Source organism: Prinia subflava, chromosome 4, assembly GCF_021018805.1.
Source record: "Prinia subflava isolate CZ2003 ecotype Zambia chromosome 4, Cam_Psub_1.2, whole genome shotgun sequence".
NCBI lineage: Eukaryota > Metazoa > Chordata > Aves > Passeriformes > Cisticolidae > Prinia > Prinia subflava.
In genome coordinates, this window is record NC_086250.1 from 11,146,542 (window position 1) to 11,167,516 (window position 20,975).

Consider the following 20,975-nt stretch of genomic DNA (forward strand, 5'->3'; position numbering starts at 1 on the left):
GGCAGTGAATGAGTTCTACTTTCAGTGGTTTCACAGTCAGCATTTAACAAACATGGGCATGGGTGAATATAATCCAATACCAAGGAAGTTGTTGTGGACCAAGCAGCCTTGAACTCAGGGTTTCCTTAACTGAGAAGTGCAAAGAGTCTCTTGTTACTCAGGGTTATGAATGACTACTTTGAACTGACAGCTTTTTGTTATTTTATGTCATTTTATGCTATTTGCTAACTGAAAAATGTCTAGGTGGCAAGTTACTCAGTTATCCAAACTAAAAAGTCTAGGAATAAGCATTGCTGTCAGTCCCAGAGGAGTGTGCCTGGTAGGAAATAAGCTTGCCGAGTCTGTAACAGCACACATTTCCTAGATTCCTTCCTTTAGTGCTCACGGTTCACCAAATAGGTTGCTGTCAACTTCCTTCCAAAAATCATTTGGTGCATGGCTCTGCCAACTATAACATAGAAGCTGAATTCCCCAAGAAATAGCGATTCGATTTCCTTTTACGGACTTTTCTGTGGTGTTTGTTGCTGTAGTTGTTTTCTTGATGGAGACTAAGGGATTATTTTAAATCCCTGTGGAGGAAGGTGCTATTCTCCCTGTTTTATAGATTGAAGAACTTGGCCCAAGTCATCAATTTGAGACTCTACCTTTAAAAATCTAAGACCTAACTTCTGTTAATAAAATGCAGCCATGTCTACTGATTGCAATTAGAACACTTCACAGCATTCAGTAGAAGTGATTAATCATGGTTTGATGCATTTCTTCCCTGCTCCCAGGGGCTGGAATTTTTTGGTGTCACTTGAATATGTAAACCAAAGCATTCTTTTTTCTTGTATTTACTTTTCATAATGATTTATGGACTTTGCAGTGTCAGTAGCTGTGATTCTTAACAGCTTTTGTTACATGATTTCACAATATTGCTAAAGAAGTTAGGTCACTTTTTTCTGTATAAATAGTAAACGGATTGCAACCCTGAAGAAACTGAAAACTCCTCTAGAGCAAGTTCTTTGGACAAAATAGAAAATAAAATAATATCTAAATAGCTTTATTTAACCAGAGAATATGTCATTGAGCATGATCATGGCAGGTACACTTGGTAGCAAACCACAGTAGTTCACACGTAAAGCACAAGGAAGTCTTGTTTCCTTCCTATTCTGTGTAGAATAAAACCTGAGACTTCAGTGAAAAATATTCTACCTGAAAGTTCTTAGGAGCAGCTAATAGAAGTTGAGTCATGTCCTTATACATAAGTAATTCACTTCTTAGTCATGAGACTTGGAATCTTGATGAGTCAGATCTGTGGTGAAAAATGCTGTCATTCCAAAAATAAGTTTAAATGTAATGTGACCAGGTGCTTTTCTCTTCCCAAGGCTGATAGACTGTCTCAGCTTGCATCTCTAGAGTCCTTGGAGACAATGCATGGCAACACCATTTGGTTTTCTAAATATGATTTATTTTTTTCTTCTGTATCTCATCTTGAGGATAGTTAATCACTGTAATAGGTTGCACAGAGAGGTTGTGCCATCTCCATCCCTGGTGGTGTGCAAGATCCATCTGTATAAAAGCCCTGAGCAACCTGGGCTGATCGTGCTTGGAAGGTTCTGTCACTCTGTGATTCTGAGATATTTCTCTGTTCTGGACCAGTTTGTCACCTAAGGCCACAGTTCATTGATTGCTATGCTTTAAAGCAGCCCATTGTACATGGGACTGTAATAAGATATTTTTTATGCCATCTTTTTGAGTATAGCGAAATATATTTTCAAAATAAACCTGATCTTCCAGAAGAAATCAGAATGTTAAAATCTTCTTTTAAGCAACCTTACCTGTTTCACAGTAAGAGTTCATCAAAGTTATTTGTTATTAAAAGCCTGAGGAGGTTTAACTGAAGAATTTCTTTAAAAGCTTTTCCCCATCTTCCTGTTGAAAAATGCGTTAAGAGTAATTTTGGGATTCACTGGATTATTTTAGCTTCTTAATAATCTGCATTTGATGCACAGAAAAAAAAGAACCCAAGTATTTCAACATAAAGCAAGGAATTTCACAAATTGCTTTCAAGTAGTATCAAAACCAACTTCTTGAGAACAGAGGCAGCATCTTGTGTTCAGCTGGTTTTGTGTGTGGTATCTGAAAGTCTGCTTGCTCATTATTAGTTAATATTTTCTGAAATCCTTGTGTGTTAAGCCCTCAGGATGTTTATAGCACTTCTTTTCACACAGTGGGGCACTAGCAGTGAGGAAGAAATTCAAGGTCTTTAGTGTAAAGCATGGCTAGAATATTTCCTAGGAAGAAGCTTTTTTTAAAAAAGCCACATTTATTTATTAAGGTCCATTTCCTTGTGTCAAAGATCAATGTATCCTAATTTACAAGACTTGCTTAAAAGCCAGGGCCAAGAAACTGGAGCCTTGTTTGTTTGCATCATTTCCGTAGCTGTTACAGTATGTACTGTTTAGGATGGAGTTACTTTGTGCAGTTGGACTCTGTGGTTTATTTTTAGTCTATATAAGCTTTCGTGGCTAAAGTGTGCTTGTGACAAAAGGCAGCGGGGGCTCTGAACTGGTAAGGCTTTTTCTGGGCTGCTTTTTTTGGTGGCTACAGCACTGTGCTACTGTTTGCTTAGCAAAGGGGACAACAAAAAGTGCTAAAGAGATGGGCCTGGAGTTGTGGAATGAGAAGAAAAAGAGTGGATGAAGCCAAACTGTTATGAGACTATAGGCAGTGGGTGTGTGCACTGTGCTTTTCTGTGGAGTTATTTATTGGTTCTGCTGCAATCCAGCTGACCAAAGAACCCCCAGCTATTTGAGATGCAGATTTGTGGAGAATCTGTGCAGAGCTCATCTTTCTTGTTGTATCCATCTGAATTTTCTAGATTTTGTGTGACAGCTGTAGTTGTTCATAGGTTTACTTTTGTAGTGAAATGGAAGACCCTGCAAAACAAAAAGTGCAATGAACTTTACTTGTGAAACCTCTGCAAATTCACTTGGAGGATGGGAAGACCAAACCCTGACAAAATATGTGCTAAAGGCCTGGCTGCTGTAATAGTTTTATTTTGTGAGGGTAGCATGACTCACACCATTTAATGTTCCTATCTCAGTATACAGTTTATTTTTAAGTAGGGCTGTAAAAATAGTGTTTTTCTGTACCAGTTGTTGCTATGACTTCACAATATTTCCCTAAATACGCTTGCTCATACTTTCTCACAGCATAGTATTTGGCATATTAAAACCCTAATTCCATCAGTATTTCCTGAGTGCTGATAGTTTTCATGCTTCTATGGAAAAAAAGGATAACTCTATTTATTATGTAGTTCTAGTTGAGGTGGAATAAAAGGCTTTTCTTAAAAAACCCAGTCACCACAACCTGTTCCTTCATTTAAGAAAATGTTCCTGTATTTGAGCTTTTTCAATCTTTCCGTGTAACTTTTCAGAGTAAATTTGCAGGAATGTTATAGTTTAAGCTGCTTTGTTCAAGGTAAGTGGACACTGTGTTATTACTTCAGAACACTTTCATTGTCTTTTCTATCTGTAATTGGAGGGGGAAAATAGTGCTAGTGTGGTTTGGGAGAGTGGGATGGATGACTGGATGGGATGTGCTGAAACTTTCCTTTAATTTTATTACTTCAAGGTTTCTTTTTCCAAGATGCTGAACTCTACAGCTGTCTGCCAGATCTCTTCCAAATGGCAGTGAACATTTTGGTTGAAAGATCTTGAGTGTAGTGGAGAAAAACTGCCCTAAGCCCTCCTGACGCCCTTCGGAATCTCATTCCTCCCTCGTTCTGCATGGCATGGCCAGCTGTTTAATTTTAAACTATTCTTATGAATTGGTCCAGCTAGTTGCAAACTTATTGCACTTTGGTTTCCTCCTTCTGCTGCTTATAGCTGTCTAAAAAAGGATGTGAAAAATACAAACACAAATGTGATCTTTGCTTACTTTAGTGTACTGTAAAAATTGCAAGGGACAAAATTTATCTCGAAAGAACACATTCCCTGTAAAGAGATGCTACTAGAGAAACTGACAATTGAATAGTGTTCAGACTTTTCCCTCGTCTCAGTAAAAGCACAGGTGGAAAAGCTGGGTTTTTTTGTAATTACTGATAACATAATTTGAAGATTGCTACACTAACATGTAAAAAAAATTTCCTCTATATGATTTTCCTTTCTAGTTTGCCATCTTGCAGAACCCTTCTTATATTTTGGCTGCCTTTTAAAAATAAAATTCTAACAATTGATGTTTCTGTTGGGATTTTTAGTTCCATATTCAGCGTTAAGGTTATGTAAGCTTTTTGTGAACTGCGTTACATAAATGAATTGGGTGAGAAACCGATAAGGAGAAACATCTTGTCTTCCCAGCCAGAGTAATTTTGTTATGTTTGTGCTGCAACTGTCCAAAGAACTGTTTTGTTTCAGTAGCTGGGTTTTGTTGTGAACAAATGCCTACCCTTATGGCACTGTTATTTTCAGTGTATGCCAGAAATGCTAATTTAGTGTTGAATTCTCCTTGCCTGGGAGGCTTTCAATGCCATTTCTCTCAGCAGCTTGTCATAACCACTGGGCAGCAAGGTCAGGTTTGGAGATGTTTTCTGCCCCCTTGTGAAGGGGCCATGGTACTTTAATGGAAGCAAGATTGACAAGGCAAAAAAAAAAGAGAAGGAGCTTCAACCTGCAGTCTACTAATAAAAGTATTCATCCCACAAGGGGTGGTAAAATCTGTTTACCTATATGTATCCCGGGTAGTAGTTAGAGATAAGCTTGGCAGGAGACATCCAAACAGGAGAGCCTGGTGAAATATCTGCAGGATTGGACAGGGATTTGTATGTGTGTGTTTTGGGAGGCAGCTTTTTCCTTTCTCTATTACCTCTTGGTCTCCAGCCCACAAACTGCATTTGTGGATGCAAGTGCCTAGATTTTTGTCTCAGTAATGTTTTTGACATTAATCTTACATGTTAGCTTAGGGTAACCCTAACCTTTTTCACACCCAGTGATTCATAAAGTCATCTGCTCCGATGAGGATGGATTATATTTTTCTTCCTTGCAGCTGAGTCTATAAAAGTGAAAATGCCTAAATTGTTAAAGTAACGACTTATTTCTAATAAAGCTCAGAATTTGGAGCTGATGGGTTTTCTGTTTGTTTTGCTAAAATAGAACAATGACAAGAAGACATTTATTTTTCTTTAAATCAACAAATTTTGGCCTTAAATTTATTTCCAATGGGTTTCATTGTATAACACATTTCCAGTGGAAAGAAATAGGAATCAGTGCAGGTTATTGTTGCAGAAGCAAAGGTTAGCTGATTGTCTCATAGGAGTGCTTTGAAAGTGGAGTAGTTAATGAGTAAGCATCTCACTGCTCAATCTTTTCTTTTGGTTGTGACAGGAAATTTTATCATTAAATCAACTCAGGAGTCTAGTGAAATGTGATATAAGCAGATGCATTGAGTGTTTTCTGCACAACCAATATCATGGTAAGAGCCACAAACTGTGTGATGGAAGTTTTCTGTTTCACAATGCCCTGTATGGTTAGCTCTTTTTTATTTGGCATCTCTAAATATTGAAATATTGAATGAAGTTGCTTAACATTTTTTTTTCATAACTTCATAAGTCCACTTCATTAATAATGCTCATAAATGTTGGATTTTTTTCTGTTTTTACAGATTCTGAAGGTGTTTAAGCTCTGAATACTTACAAGCTCTTCATACATAGCAATGTCTGGCTCATACGATGATTCTGTTGGAGTAGAAGTTTCCAGTGATAGCTTCTGGGAGGTAATCCAAATGTTTTATTCAATATTTTGATTTTATTTTTTACTCATATTGATTTTCGTGCACTGTAAATTGTGGAGAGAGCTGCAATACAGGACACATTGGTTATTGTGATCTGCAGAAAAAGCCTTCAGGGTAAAAATTACCTTTTGGATTTTGACCTATTTCTGTTGAGGGCTTTAATGGGCACAAACTTGAGGATAATCCACTTGGGAAGGGTATGGAATTCGGAATTGAACCTTTGTCAATTTTTATTGTCAAGGAAGGCCATGTTAGAGTAGCTTTTAAAATGATCACTGTTAAATCTGAAGTAACTGTTCCAAGCTACTCTAAGTGTACATAAATTACAAAAGAAAGGTACTGCGTGGATGTACTGCCTGCCCCCTGTTTGGATGTAAGTATAAACTTTTTTGAGACAAGTTATTCTTATCTCAGTCTAAAAGCATACATGCAGAAAGATAATATAAAGTACTTTGTAATATCAGCAATTTGTGCTGCCCCAACCTGACAGAGACTTTCAGATGCTGGGATAATTTAGGCACTAAAGAAAGGAAACTTCATAAAGCAGAAATACTTTTATGAAAACAAGTCTTTTTCTTCGAGTAAAAAGAAAGGTTTGGCTGTGTCAATACTGACACAATTGGAGGTAAGTACACTGTCCAAATTAGCTGTATTCAGTAGGACAAACTCTACCATTTGAGAGGGAGCTCTTTTGAGTTTGAACTACAGCAAGTATGAAAATGGCTCAGGGGGAACCTCTTTGAATTTACCAGAGACCTATGTTAGACAGCTTGATTTTGGTGACCTGATGTTGTACTTCTTTGAAATGTAAGCTTTTCTAGACTACTAAACTGTGCTGTTTGTGGTGACAGATCCATATTACATTTTGATGCAGATTTCCCATATGTTTTCAATACATTTTAGAAAAGATCTAATGCTAGTGAGGTTCTGGTTCAGTAGATAGGTACAGTTTTTTGGGGAGACGAATTTACTATTATGTTAAACATGTTTGTTTTATTTATAAAGGAGTTCTTTTAAAATCACCATATTTTAAGCCTTGATCCCTTTTGTTGTAGGGGTACTCTGTAGGATGCCTGCAGACAGTCTGTGGGACTGTGTGATGAGTAACCACAAAGATTGTTCTTTGTTGTTAAAACAATACTTGGAAAGTCAGGGCAATCAGATAGAATTCCAGGTGACAGGAAAGAGTGAAACATGGTACCTGTCTTTAAAAGGGTTAGGAAGGAGGGCCCTGGGAACTTCTGCTCTTGGAGGTGTCTCTCAGCTGGCTGTGATCCTGAGCAATCTGAGCTGTATCACACCTGCTTTGAGCAGGGGGTTGGGCTACCTGATCTCCAGATGATCCTGCCACCTCAGTTTTACAGTGTGGTTTGTTTTTATGCTGAGGCAACTTCCTTTCTACAAGTGTTTCAAAATAAAATAAGGAGACAGTCAGGAAAAAAGAATTCTGGACCAAAAGGGGTATTTTGATGTGTGTTGGGCATCATATACTTGGCAGAACATGATTCTGGCTCTTCTGTACCAAGCTGTTGTCTTCCATTGAATAATCATGTCTGGAAGCATAAAAGCTGAGTGAATAAGAAGGAAATTTTCTGTAAACTAGGATGATTATGCTTGGACAAGTTTGAACTCAAAGAATTAAATCCAATAATGGACGATCAGAAAATGGCAATTACCTTAAATAAGGGCCTTCATGAAGGTTTATTTAAATGTATTCGATATGTGGCTTATTTGTGTTTGTGCTATTGGTGACTTATGTTACATCACTTTGTAAACACTACTACTTAAGTTTGTTACCTTGGACTTGTCAGTGTATTCTCTCCAAAAGGTCAGGACTGCAGTCTGTTTCATAAGCAATGTGAGTAGACTAATGTATAATGCATGAGCATACCTTTCTTTATCCTTGGATAAGGAAATGTTAGACTTCTGTATAGCAATCAGTTGGGTTCCTTATAGGGTTTTCTATGCTTTCTCTTTTTTGATGTATAACCACAAAGAAAAACGATACTTGGAAAGCTATGGCAATCAGGTAGAATTCCAGGTGCAGGAAAGAGTGAAACATTGTACCTGTCTTTAAAGGGGTAGGAAAGAGGACCCTGGGAACGACTGACCTGTCAAACCCACCACTGTGCCTGGGAGATCATAGGACAGACTCACTTAGAAGCTCTGATAAGGTACAGGGAGGACAGAGAGATGATTTGAGACAACCAAGGGCAAATCTTGCATGACCAGCCTTGTGGCCTTTTCCAGTGGAGTGGCTCCATCACTGGACAAGAGAAATCCATTTATATGGATTGCTGCAAAGCCATTGACATGGTCCCCACAGCATCCTTCTCTCCAAACTGGGGAGATGTGGATTCTGTGGGTGAATTTCTGGATCAAGAAGGAATTACTTGGGTGGTTGCATGCAGAGGGAAGCAGTGATGGCTCAGAATCCCAGTGGGCATGGTTACAGTGGTGTCCCTCAGGGTCCCTGCTGGGACCAGCGTTACATAATATCTTCATTGAGGGCCCCCTTAGCGGCTTTGCAGATGGCACCAAGCTGAGTGCAGTGACAATCCAGAGGGACCTGGACAAGCTCGAGCAGTGACCTGTGGGAATCTCATGAAGTTTAACCCCAGACCAAGTGCTGGTGTTGCCCCTGTGTTGGGCACATCCCTGTGTGGGATAGATCCAAGCTGGGGATGAGCAGAGGGAGCAGCCCTGGGAGGACTTGGGGGTGCTGTGGTGAGAGCTGGCCCTGCCCCAGCCGTGTGTGCTGGGAGCCAGAACCCCCCTGTGCTGGGCTGCACCCAGAGCCCCAGGGCAGCAGGGGAGGGGGATTCTGCCCCTCTGCAGCCAGCCCTGGGCCCAGCACAGGAGGGACAGGGAGCTGCTGCAGCCAGGCCAGAGCAGGGACACCAAGGGCATCAGAGGGATGGAGCAGCTCTGCTGGGAGGAAAGGCTGAGGGAATTGGGATTGTTCAGCCTGGAGAGGAGAAGGCTTTGGGGTGACCTCACTGTGGCCTTGCAGTGCCTGAAGGGAGCCCACAGGAAAGATGGAGAGAGACTCTCGCCAAGGGCCTCGAGTGACAGGACAAGGGGCAATGGCTTCACACTGACAGAGATGAGGTTTAGTTTGGATATCAGGAAGAAATTGTTCCCTGTGAGGGTGGGGGATGCCCTGGCACAGGTTTCCCAGAGCAGCTGTGGCTGCCCCATCCCTGGGAGTGTTCAAAGCTGAGTTGAACAGGGCTCTGAGCAACCTGGGATAGTGGAAGGTGTCCCTGCCTATGGCAGGCAGGTTGGAACACTATCTTTAAGATCCCTTCCAACCCAAGCCATTCCATGATACTTCTGGTTGGAGTCATCTATCCAAACTAAATTTGACTGCTATTTAGTCTAAACCCCATCCTTTTTATATGTTCTGAATTGATTGTTTTGTTTCTGAAGGCTGCAACTTTGAATTCTGGTCTTAATTTTTCTCAAGAGTTAAACATCTTTGATCAATGTGTTTTGTTTGATTTGATTAGAAAAGATGTGGTGCCTCTGGAATGTCAGCTGAGTGCTTCATGCCTCAGGTCACAGGAAGTAAAGAACTCCTAATCAATTTGGAAGTTGCTTTGTTACTACCGATTTTGACATTTATACTCTTTTTAGAGGTGTTTCAAGATTTTTGACACAGTAAGTTTTGTCTTTGCTTTAAAGTTAGCTTGCAGTTTGTTAAAAGCCACCCTGATATGTTTTACTGCCGCAGCTGAAAGTAGTGAATGTAATTGAACTTGGCTGTGGCACAGAAATGACAGTCTGTAGAGTGAGCTTTCAAGTTTGTTCCCTCACACTCCAAAATAGCTCAGATTGATTTACCTTTGAACTGTGCTGCAAAGCCCATCTTTTTCTTACAGGTATTTACAAAGGAGTGAGGTGGCTGGCTATGGGACTTAGCTGAAAAACTGACTATGAAAGCTGTTTTTTGCTCACTGTCTATCTATTGAAACTAAAACACTTTTAGTTATTGAAAGTTGGTTTTTCAGTTGAGCTGATGAGAACTGTACCTAATAAAATATTGATAAGTGAACTTTAAAGCTTTTGCTGTTGCTGTTGACAGAAATTTCGTTGTCTTTAGGACATGAAACACTTTGTTCTCTATCAGTTTTCTGACTCTAGAAGACTTTGGTTTCTTTTGGAACTGTCACTGCCTTTGTTATGGTTTCTTACTAAAAAATGTGAATCTAGAGTCTGTAGTTGCCTGGTAGTAGAGTTACTACTCTAACCTTGTCTGGTTGCATATGCTCAGACTGTCCATGGAACAGTTCAATGCAGGTTACTTCATTTGTTAAGCCTTTTTTATTAAGCTGCTATTTCAATACTGTTCATGGAAATTTCCAGTTCCAGCACTGAGAGTTAAGTTCAGTGCTGGAAATACAATATGAATAGTAACTTGTTTCCGCAAAAGGTTAGCATTTTTTCTTACAACACAGATATTGTTATCAGGTTCTGATTTGTGGTTGGGACATGGTTGTCTTGTTGAAAGGGAATTGGAGAAGTTGCTGTTTGGACTTGTGTTCATGGTGATGGCTTACTGCAGATTTGGGAGTCAAAAAATGTGGGTGGGTCAAGGCTTAGGCAAGGGTAGTATCTTGTATCAGAACAGCTGATATGACTGAAAAAAACCAGGCTTTCAGAATTACATGTTTGTTAAGCTTGCCAAAGAAATAGCAGCAGCTTTCATAATTAAATTGAAAGGGGTTTTTTTCATATTTGCTAAACCTAAGATATTACTTTAAGGCTTTTTGTCTTCTAGCAGGCTGACAAGTCTTTTTCAGTAGAACAAATCCTTTTCTTTTCCTCTAATTTCTTCAGTTGTTTAGTCGATAAATGTATTTTAGGAGTCAGAGAATTCTGTACATGTTTTAAAATAGGTTGTTTAGAGAACAAAGAATTGCAAAATACTAAGAGAAGACTTTCTGAAGGGTAATTCCCACAATAGCAGTGGAGGATTTCATCAAAGTTCCAGTTGTAGTAATGTCTTAAATTACCTAAGAAATGCGAGTTTCGCTCTCCTATTTTTCTGTCAAGCGTCAATGTACCTGGATGTGTCTGGTTAAGCTCATTTCTGGGTGCAGAAATCCTAGAGACTGAGAGATCTTGTTGATATGCTCCAAGGAGGAATTCCTTCATCTGTGTTACTTAGCTGACAAGGGTGATATGCTTTGGGTAATCAAAGGTTGGTGCTGATAGCCTGAAGCAGGGTGGCAGCAGGTTTTCCAGGGGAAAGTGGAAAATTTACAGTTTGAAAAGCCTTTCTAATTTCTTTCTTGTCTATCATATGGAGTCTAAGCATTTGCATGACTGCTGTAAATGCATCATAATCATTTAGGGCACTTTCTGCATCCAAAAATAGCCGGTGACAAAACTGGTTAGTTCCAACATTGTGTTGCTTTAGTTAAACTTGAGAAGTAGGCATGAGATCTATTGGCCCTGAGATGTGTACATGAGATGTATTTGCCCTGTCCTACTAGAGTAGTTTTGGAATGCCCATGAAAGAATTTGATATATTAATAATTAACAAAATGCATCATAAAGTTTGCTCTCTGTTTATTAAGCTCCAGCCTTATGCTTGGTAATCACTCTCAGGGATATATTGAAAGAAAAATGCCTTGGGCAAGATGAGACCAATGCTCTTGTTCAGTTACATACCTGTGAAGGTAAGAAAGCCAATGAGTGAGTGTTGCTAGAGATCAAAGCAGAAGTGTCTGCATATCTTGCAAGGTAAGACATCAAAAGGAGCGGCTCCCCTGCCTGTGGAGACACTTATTTTAAATGAGCTCTAGGTCCCTCAGAGACTGTGTGCTCCTTAATCCTCTAGGTGTGCATCTTATCTCCCTGACTTCCTGCTAACATCAGCAGTACGGAGCCCATTTATTGCAGGGACGTTTAAAACACCTACTTACCCAAACAGAAATGGTCATTCTGAACCGCTGTTAAACCTACAGCTGGGATTATTTTAGCCCTGTGAGTGACTCCCTTGGAGGACAGGACCTGGTGTGCATTTTGAAGGGCTGAACACAGGGCTTCTGTTGCATTCTGAAGGATTTCCTGAGAACCCATTAGCAATATAAGACTTTCAACCTCACAAAGTGGAAGTTGATCCTCTGTGTAGTGTGGATGAATCAAATTTGGCCTCTGTTTGCATTGCCATTGTCCCCTGCCTGCTCTTCACCACATTAAAAAAAACAACAAAAAATTCACTAAAAAAACCCTTCCCAAAACAAAAACCCCAACCAACCAAAGCAAGGCTCAAATGCAACACTCTGGATAAAAAATATTTGGACTCTGCAATTGTAGATTTCTGTCGCATAGTCATTTTTTAAATCTCCTCCCAACTTTGAGCAATGGAATGTTTTTCATTTATATTGCCAGTGTTTGCTTTACTGCCATTTATTGCCAAATACTGGTGTATTTGGCTTAAGATTTTGTGTGTTTAAGAGCTTCCTCAGAATTTTCCTTGTAACCAGGGGTGAATTTATACGCATAAACTTAAACTTACTCAGAGCTAATACTCATAGGTACTTCGGCTGTATGTACTAATTATGCACCAGGATAATTATTCTTATTTATAAAAACCACACAGTGGTTATAGATGTTAATGGTGGATGAAATGTTTGGAAAGCTCCTGTTTGACGTAGCTGGAAAGAAATTTTACTCATGGTTAAATGGAGTGCTGGAAATAGTGTGTGTCCCCATGTTGGCCATTGGGATGTGTGGGTTTGACTATGAACCTTTAAAGCTTATTATTCTGTTTCATGCCTGGGAGTATTTGCCCCTAAAAATACCCTTGTTGATGGTTTTTTTTTTTGAATGGTTCCTGTTCATAAAAGCTGACTTGCTATGAATAAGCTCTGCAAGTTTGGAAAAAGAGTTGACATCAAATCTATCTTCAGGCATTTGAAACTCCTGGAGTATTTGTGATATAATGTTTATCATGGTATGCTGAAATTAGCTAACAGGAGTTTAGCAATAGCTGAATGTTTGCCACCTTCTAAGCTGCTAACAAATAAAATATGCTTCTTTTTTCTCTCAGTGTACCAGAAAAACCTGCAAAGTGTGTTTAACTCTCTAGGCTTTTATGCTGCTCTATGAATATGCTTTAAAATAAAAAAAAATAGTCTAACAGTTGAGGTAAAGGAGCCTACATAATTTAAGACTCTCACTTTGTGTTTAATGCTGTGAAATTGTAAAATAATGAGGTTGTAAACTCTTAGCTACCCCCACTAAAGATCCTATCAGGGACAGTGCTTGGCTCCCTTGGTATAAGGAAAGCTGCCTGCACTGCCAGCTATAGGATGATCAATGCCTCATCAGAAAGTGCCTCTGTGGCTTTTTCTGGGTGTCACAGATTCCCTAAATCTTAGATTTGGCAGAGGATTCAAGGTGACGTTGTTGTACTCATGCCTGAGAGGAAGTTATAAAATTAGAAGGAACGCTTTCTTGATTAATTTAAATGGAGACCTGACAGCACCTAGATAGCTTCTAAGAGAGAAATAGGGCAAAATAGGATCAGCTGAGGTTTGTTAATAGCATAGCTCTGTATTTTGGAGTGGAAAAGGGTTAAAACTGATGATTAATTCAAAGTAGAACAGGTAGGGAGAGTGACACAAAACTATGAATTGCAATTTTCCCAGAGTGAACTTAATTGCATCAAAAAAGTGACCATTATAGTGATATTGTTAAGAAAGAAACTCTTGATTATTCCCTTTGGAAATGTTTCTGACAACTAAGGGTGAACAGCAACTGAATTTGATATAATGTAATAAACTATTTCTTTCAGATGGATGTAGTGTTGATGTTAAAATGAAAGTGGGATATAGTTTTTAAGTATCTGTTTTTCTTCTTGAAGTGATAGGAAAGTTTGTAATCTTGCAATTTACTTTTCTGAAACAAATATTTTATTTGTAGGACATGAAAGCTGATAGCTTCATGTCATAACTTCATTCATGTCTTAGTTGTCTTCTGTCTGTTTAGCAGGAAATAGCCCAATGCTCAGAAAGATCAGGAATTTATTCTATCTAGCAAAATCATGTATGTTCATGTACTGTACAGGGCTAATTCAGAAATCTGAAAATTGCCAGGCATTATGTAAAATGGTTCTGACTGAAACAAAGAAGCACACAATTTTTTTGCTTGTGTTGTTCCTGGTCAGTTGCTACAAATAAAAGAATTCTTCATTTTTAATTTAATTTTAATTTACTTCTTGTGAAGGGAAAGGGGGAAGTCTTGCAGAATGTTTGCCATTTACCTCAGAAACTGGAGAAAAAATATCTTAAACAAACAATGTATAACGTCATGTTTTTCAGAGTTCAGGGTGTCATGAGTGTGTTTCTAGGTTTTTCACTTATTGTTTTAACCTATCTACAGTTAATCTTGTAGTTCCTTGGTCACATAAAGACTGAAATTGTTTTCCTTTTACTCTTGGCTCTGTGGCCTAAGGACCTTGTGTCTCAAATCTCATGTCCTACAGGGACAGACTGCACATTCTACATCTCTAAAATATGTCATTGCAGTGTCCCTAACTTAAAATGCAATTTTTTAGAGAAACCACTGGGTTTTCAAAATGTTATATGCTAAGTTACATAAGTTATGTTCTCTATCATGGAACACAGAAAAAATGCCATATTTCCAAAATTCTACCATTCCTCATAAGGTAAACTTCAGTGTAAAAGGCTTTCTTTGCAATATTAGGTTATTTTCTAGTATTGTAGGCCTGGTTCTTCTTTGTGCTGATTCTAAACTGTGATGCTGAGTTCCTTCAGTCCTCCTGTGAGGATGAGGAGGGTGAATTCTCTGTAGTGTGCATGCAGCTCTTTAAAGGTGCCCTTGTGTGAAAACAGTGAATGGACCATCGTAGGCAAGCTCAGTTCAGTTCTCTGAATACCTGCCTGAAATTTGGCAATTGTTGGATCTTACCATGAGGTTAGAGTTTGCCCAGACAGTGCAAAATGGAAGGATCAAATATACCACAAGGCAGCCAGCTCTCATTCAACATTAGCATTTAAAATGCTAATTTAATAGTAAAAATTTATGAAAGGAAATGTTCATGCTACGGACATAAATCCCTGGGCACATAACTGGAGACACAAATTGATGCTAATATAAGGCCTCAGTAGTTGTGCCAAGCTAACATAACCTGTTTTGAAGGTCTGCTTGACTGTGAACTTACAGCTGGAGTAATTTTGAGCAGATGAATGATTTGTCTTTCATTACAAAGACTGTAGATATTCTTGGAAGTGTTTAATTCCCTTAAGATTACGTATGTATGACTGCCTACTTCTCCATTTCCATTTTTCCTGAAAATAGAAGGCTATTTTTCATGCTTTCTTGGTAATAGCTGCAATCAGTTGACATGCATGCATTGACTACCTCTGGTAGCTCCTTATCTTCAGTCATATTGTGGCTTATGTTTAAATGTGCAGGGGCTGTGTGTATGTATTTGTTTACGTGATCTAGACAAATCAGTGACTGCTAACTAATGCCTTTCTTAGCTGCTAACTAAATTCCTTTGATCTATTGAAGTGGATCTAGTCCAAACCAAAAAACATGCTCAAATAAGTTCTTTGAAGCCACTGTCTAAGAGAAATGTTTTTGTCATGTCATTGACAGTTTTGATTTTTTTCCCAGATTTAATGAGAAGACCTAGCATATGTTTGTATTTATCAGTGTAGTAATTTATTCCTCCAGCATTTAGTATAGGGATTTTTTAATACCTTTTAAGGGTATTCCCCTGTATACCATTTTTCTCAAGCAAATAGCTTGCATCTACATCTGCTGACAAAATTCTGAATAAATGTGAACCTAAAAGTTGGATGTTTTTCTGTATGTCAGATGTGAAGCAGATATGATTCAAATCTAAGAATGACTAACGCTCTTTCAGTATTTGAATATTTAATCTACTGCCTTGCTGCTGATCTTTGTTTTTCGGTCAGGTGGTTTGGGCAGATAAGAAACTGGCAGTGATATTTAATAGGCTGTGCAAGTTCTCTTAACAGAGTTCTTAGGTCTTGTTTAATGTTTACAAAAGCCAACCTGAGTGACCTTGAATTCAGTGGAAATGTTACTCTGGGAGCAGCGTAAGGCTTTTTTTCCTTTCAGACATTCAGATTTGTTATTCCATGTTGTGTGTGCACAAGACTGAAAGGGGAGTGTTAATTGTGTAATGGATGTTCATTATGTAGCGTGCATTTTGCTCCGTGTCCTCATTTTATTGTAGCTTGTACATGGAGCAGCTGTGGGGGTTCTTTTCTTTAGTATTTACAATTCTAAATATGGTAACTCCATGTCATTGCTGTCAGTATCTTCCCACATTAAAATCTAGAGTATACTTTGGAAATAATTGCTATCTGGTTTGTCAGCAGTGACTGCATTCTTAAAAACTATTATTATGGTTGATAGAGATCTTGCAATGCTCCTTTGCATGTCTCTGCAGTTTTATTAATCCTGAAAGATTAAAAACAGCATAAAATTAAGGTATTAGGTACTTGATAATAAATATTGAAGAGGAAAAGAAATACTCTTACTATTTCTCTTAATTTTCTCCGCTATATAGAATGTTCAAGAAATAATATCTTGAACTATCTAGAACTATCAAGAAATAATAATGCAGAATAATTGTGGTGACTGCCCATAATTACATTGCAGATTTAATAAAATATAATAAAGCTTTAACTTTTAAAATTAAGAACTTTTTTTTACAGGACAACTTGTAGTCTTTGCTGTATTGTTGCAGATAGGTTTTATGATTAATTGATTTAAGATTTAAGATGAATGAACCTGATTCCATAATTGATTATTTCCTGCTGTATTATCTTGCTCTTAGTTTACAGTATTTATGTGAATTAGAGATTTGTCTTGTTTCCAGAGCTTTCAAACAGAAATTAAGTCTTTGTCTCTTGGTAGGTTGGAAATTACAAGAGGACAGTAAAGCGAATTGATGATGGCCACAGGCTTTGCAATGATCTCATGAATTGTATTCATGAGCGGGCACGGATAGAGAAGGTCTATGCTCAGCAACTCACAGAATGGGCTAAAAGGTGGAAGCAACTTGTGGAGAAAGGTAATGCTGAATTTGAACTCTGACAACTTGCTCATATAGAAAAAAATGTTTCTGTATCTCTTTGTTTTGGTAAGTACCAAATAGAAATACAGTCTGTTTTTAGCCTCTAATGGAGTCTTTGCAAGAGGCTCAGTAATGCGACTAAGCTTTTTTGATAAAAACCCAGCCAAGCAAAGCCTTGCTCTTTAGCAGGTTTCTTTTTCTTGTTGAGTCAGGTGAATCTTGCCCCCAGTGTACTGAGTTATGTTCTAGAGAACTGTCTGTTTCTAGATAATTACCAGGACAGTTTGGAAAGGGATTCTGAATAACAAGGGGGCAGTGACTGTGGGGAAAAGACTAGTAATTAAAGACCTAGGCATTGCTCTAATGGAAGGTTGAGCTGATGCTGTTTAATATATTCTGCAATAGTTTGTCCTTCCATGGTTATTCACCCTTCAAAAAGTATGTTGAGAAATTGAAGGCTCAAAGGGGAGCTCACATGTGGAATACTGAGAATTGTGGTACAGGGATAAGGACTCCAGACTAAATGAATATTATTTTTTCTGGCTTATAAGTTTGTAATGCTCTAAATTTATATGAAAAGAAATTGTTCCTTTTTCTAGGTTTGCATCAACATTGCTGTTTACAAGTGAATACAAGCCAATAGTTTTAGGTAGTTTCTTGGGAGTATAAGTTCCATGTGGGTGATGGTTACTGAGAATGACACTTTTTGTTGTGTTTAGGGCCACAGTATGGAACAGTAGAAAGGGCTTGGTGTGCTTTTATGTCAGAAGCTGAAAAAGTGAGTGAACTACATCTAGAAGTAAAAGGTTCACTGATGAATGAAGATTTTGAAAAAATCAAGAACTGGCAGAAGGAAGCCTTTCATAAGCAAATGATGGGAGGATTTAAGGAAACCAAAGAAGCAGAAGATGGATTTAGGAAAGCTCAGAAACCCTGGGCAAAAAAGCTGAAAGAGGTACAGCAGTAGATTATGTATTAGTTATCCTGTGTTATAATATACTAATGTTTCAAATCTCTATTAGGGAGTAAACTCCCTATTCTTTCTGCTGGACCCTCCTTTCTCTTAAAGATCTCTTGCTTTCTGTCCTCTTCTGAAAATAAGTATTTTTCTCTCGATCTCTCCTAATCTTGGTGAGTTCAGTAAAAATGTGGAAAAAGTGGAATTCAAGCTATCATTTTAACAGTATCTGATTTAATGCATTGAAAGTTACTAATTGCTCAAAAAAATGAGGGAAAATGTGTTTGTGGGTTTTTCCCCTCTCATATAACATTATGCTTAAGTAGGTTGCTAGAGGAATGGGGAGCAGGTGAACATGGGCATGAGGGAAAAGTGTTTAGTTGGGGACTTTCTCTAAACCTTTTATTGAGTCTGTTCAACACTTCTCTCAGCTGTATGAATGACATTTCTTGTATGGTGAAAGAGTGCTCCAGTAATTTCTTTATGTTGATTCTGATGTGTTGTTCATCCTTTGGCTTAAATTAATACAATTTCCCAGCCCCAAAAAAGAAAAAACATCCTGAAACAAAGCCTGACCACTTCTTCATTGCAACATGATTTTATGGCTAAGATTTTATGGTTGCTGTAGACTGTTCCAGATGCAAAGACTCAAATCTCCTTTGCAGGTGGAAGCTGCAAAGAAAGCTTACCATGCTGCCTGCAAGGAGGAGAAACTGGCCATATCCAGAGAAACAAACAGCAAAGCTGATCCAGCACTGAATCCTGAACAACTCAAGAAATTACAAGACAAAGTGGAGAGAAGCAAACAAGATGTACTAAAGGTATACTGGATGGTTTTTTAACCTATAGTTTGTGCATATTTCAGCTCTTTTTTCCTCCTGCTGTGAACACAGTTCACTCAGCTCTCTGTCAGTTACAGTCGTGTACCAAAGTTCAATTTTCTCCCAAGAATGTGTTCTTGCCAAATTTTTCTTCTCTGAGGATGAATAATGTATGGCCTTTATTTCATTTAAGTACTTTCAGCAGGGAACTAAGCACAGTAAGCCAGCAAACTTCTAGGGCAGAGTTCTACTTATTTGCTAGTGAGGAGTGAGCTATTTCACTTGAGAATCTGAGAGACCTAAAACTTGCTGACAACTAAGTATGTCATCATTCTTGACTGCAGAGTGCATTTTTTTTTAAATGGAGCTGACACAATCCACTTAAATAAATGTGTTTCTGTTGCACAGTTGGCTTTATCTCCTCAGTGGGCTGCTGCTGAGAGGCTTTTAATGTGTGATTCCTCAAGGATGTCTTTTTCCTTTGAGAATGCTGTTCTGGGATCTGCAATGTTATGTTCCATCAGTTGGGATCTTTTAATTCCTGCCTGTGGACTACTTCTGTAAATTAGTGCAGGGTCTGTGGTTGTATCTCTTAGCTGAGCTGACACTGTATGCAATTTATGCTCACAAGGATGTACACAATGTGTGGGGGTTTGGTCATAACACACAGTGCACTATGTAAATTACTAGAGGAGAAAAGAGAGCACTTTAAAAGATCTCCAAATACCTTCAATAACTGGAAAGATTTCCTTCTCTGATTTACTCTGTAGCTCCGTTGGTGTTTATCTTTAGTGTTACATTAACATTTGTCATGGTTTCTTTTAAAAAGCCAGAGAAGAGGCTTGGGGGTTTATTGTAACTGTTTCTGCAGTTCACTTAGATAACTCTCATTGTGCCCTAAGGTGGGGACAGTGCTCATGAAAAGAGACTGCAGTTGGCAACTTCTGGTCTAAACCTCGGCCATTACTGCATTGATAAGTCTGTATTGTAGGGCAGTAATAAAATATATCACTAACAGTTTGGTTTTGTACCTCCAGACAAAAGAAAAGTATGAAAAATCACTGAAAGAATTAGATAATGCTACTCCTCAGTATATGGAGAACATGGAGCAGGTATTTGAGCAGTGCCAGCAGTTTGAGGAAAAGCGGTTGCGTTTCTTCCGAGAAGTGTTACTGGAGGTTCAGAAACACCTTGACTTGTCCAACGTTGCAAGGTAAAACTGTAAGGCTTCAAAATTAATGCTTAATATATTATTCTGTGGAAAGAAATAAGTGCTTCAAGTAGATCAGAGTTCTGATTTCTTTCTAACATATTCTTCAGTTTGAAAGTATAAGTGAAAGACATTGTCTTTGTTTTGTCTAAAATAAGATTAGCACCCATCTCTTAACATTTGCCAGAACCAACAAATCTTCATTCTTGTCGTATTTTATAACCAAATATTTTCCAATTAGAAAGGATTCAGCACTTAGAATCAAAAAATGCTGGATCAAAGATTGGGAAAAGAGGGTTTTGGTGTATTATGTATCTTGCATGCTTATTGGAGAACAAATCAGAATTTATTAGTGTAGGATAGCGTGAAATTTGTAGTCAATACATTGATTGTTAAAATATTAGAGCTCAGTAATGAGATTACCTTAATCTGGGGATAAATTCAAGATCCATAAGTTAAGCACTGCTGAACTCTTGGCCATCTTAATTTCCAAGTCTGCTCTTTATACTGTCACATGTATCAAGCATGTCTTGCATTTTATTCTTTCTGCCTGAGCCCTCAGTATTCCAGGAAAGCTGAACTTTTTCTAGGCAGCTCCAGACACAGGAATACTTGCAGTGACTGCTGTAACCGTGGTGGTATTTTACACCCCACGTGTAACAGCAGAGGTCACATGCACTCTGGTGAGCACTTTAAGGGCAAAGAGAAAAGGAGGAACTGAATTGTGTTTTAACCTCAGCAGTGTCCCAGACTGGCTTGCTATGCTGTCACACAAGTGTTAAGGCTGGCATGAGGGAAGGGGATGACACAGAGGCAAGAACAAAAACAAAGCAAGCAATAAGTAAGGGCAAAACCACTTATTTTGGCATCATTATCATTTGGGGTTGCTTTGAAGTTCTTTTGGAACTACTATGGGAGAGAGATTGGGGTTTTTTTACTCTCTGAGTAGATAACTGCTAGAATTACTGCCCATTTGATTCAGTTTCATCAGGTTAAAGAAAACTACAAAACAGAAATAAATGAGAAATAGCTGACCTAATGGACAAGGTTGGGGGAAGACCACAGAAGATGACCAAGTGGAGAGGCAATGATTTCCTTTTAAGATAATTAGAATTCCAGGAG

At 38.4% G+C, this 20,975-nt stretch overlaps 1 protein-coding gene across 5 annotated transcripts in view; it reads left to right on the top strand.

Annotated features, from left to right (window-relative positions):
* The window catches only part of PACSIN2 (protein kinase C and casein kinase substrate in neurons 2), a 51,452-nt gene that overhangs the window by 19,622 nt on the left and 10,855 nt on the right, over positions 1 to 20,975 (top strand). For 4 of the 5 annotated variants that reach the window (XM_063395412.1, XM_063395415.1, XM_063395416.1 and 1 more), the window contains 5 exons: positions 5,644 to 5,754; positions 16,705 to 16,861; positions 17,584 to 17,819; positions 18,488 to 18,643; positions 19,681 to 19,856. In XM_063395412.1, coding sequence (XP_063251482.1) covers positions 5,695 to 5,754; positions 16,705 to 16,861; positions 17,584 to 17,819; positions 18,488 to 18,643; positions 19,681 to 19,856 — 785 coding nt within the window. In that variant the 5' untranslated portion in view covers positions 5,644 to 5,694. Of the gene's footprint in view, positions 1 to 5,366; positions 5,455 to 5,643; positions 5,755 to 16,704; positions 16,862 to 17,583; positions 17,820 to 18,487; positions 18,644 to 19,680; positions 19,857 to 20,975 lie in introns of all 5 variants that reach the window. The other variant, XM_063395414.1, reaches the window with a different exon arrangement.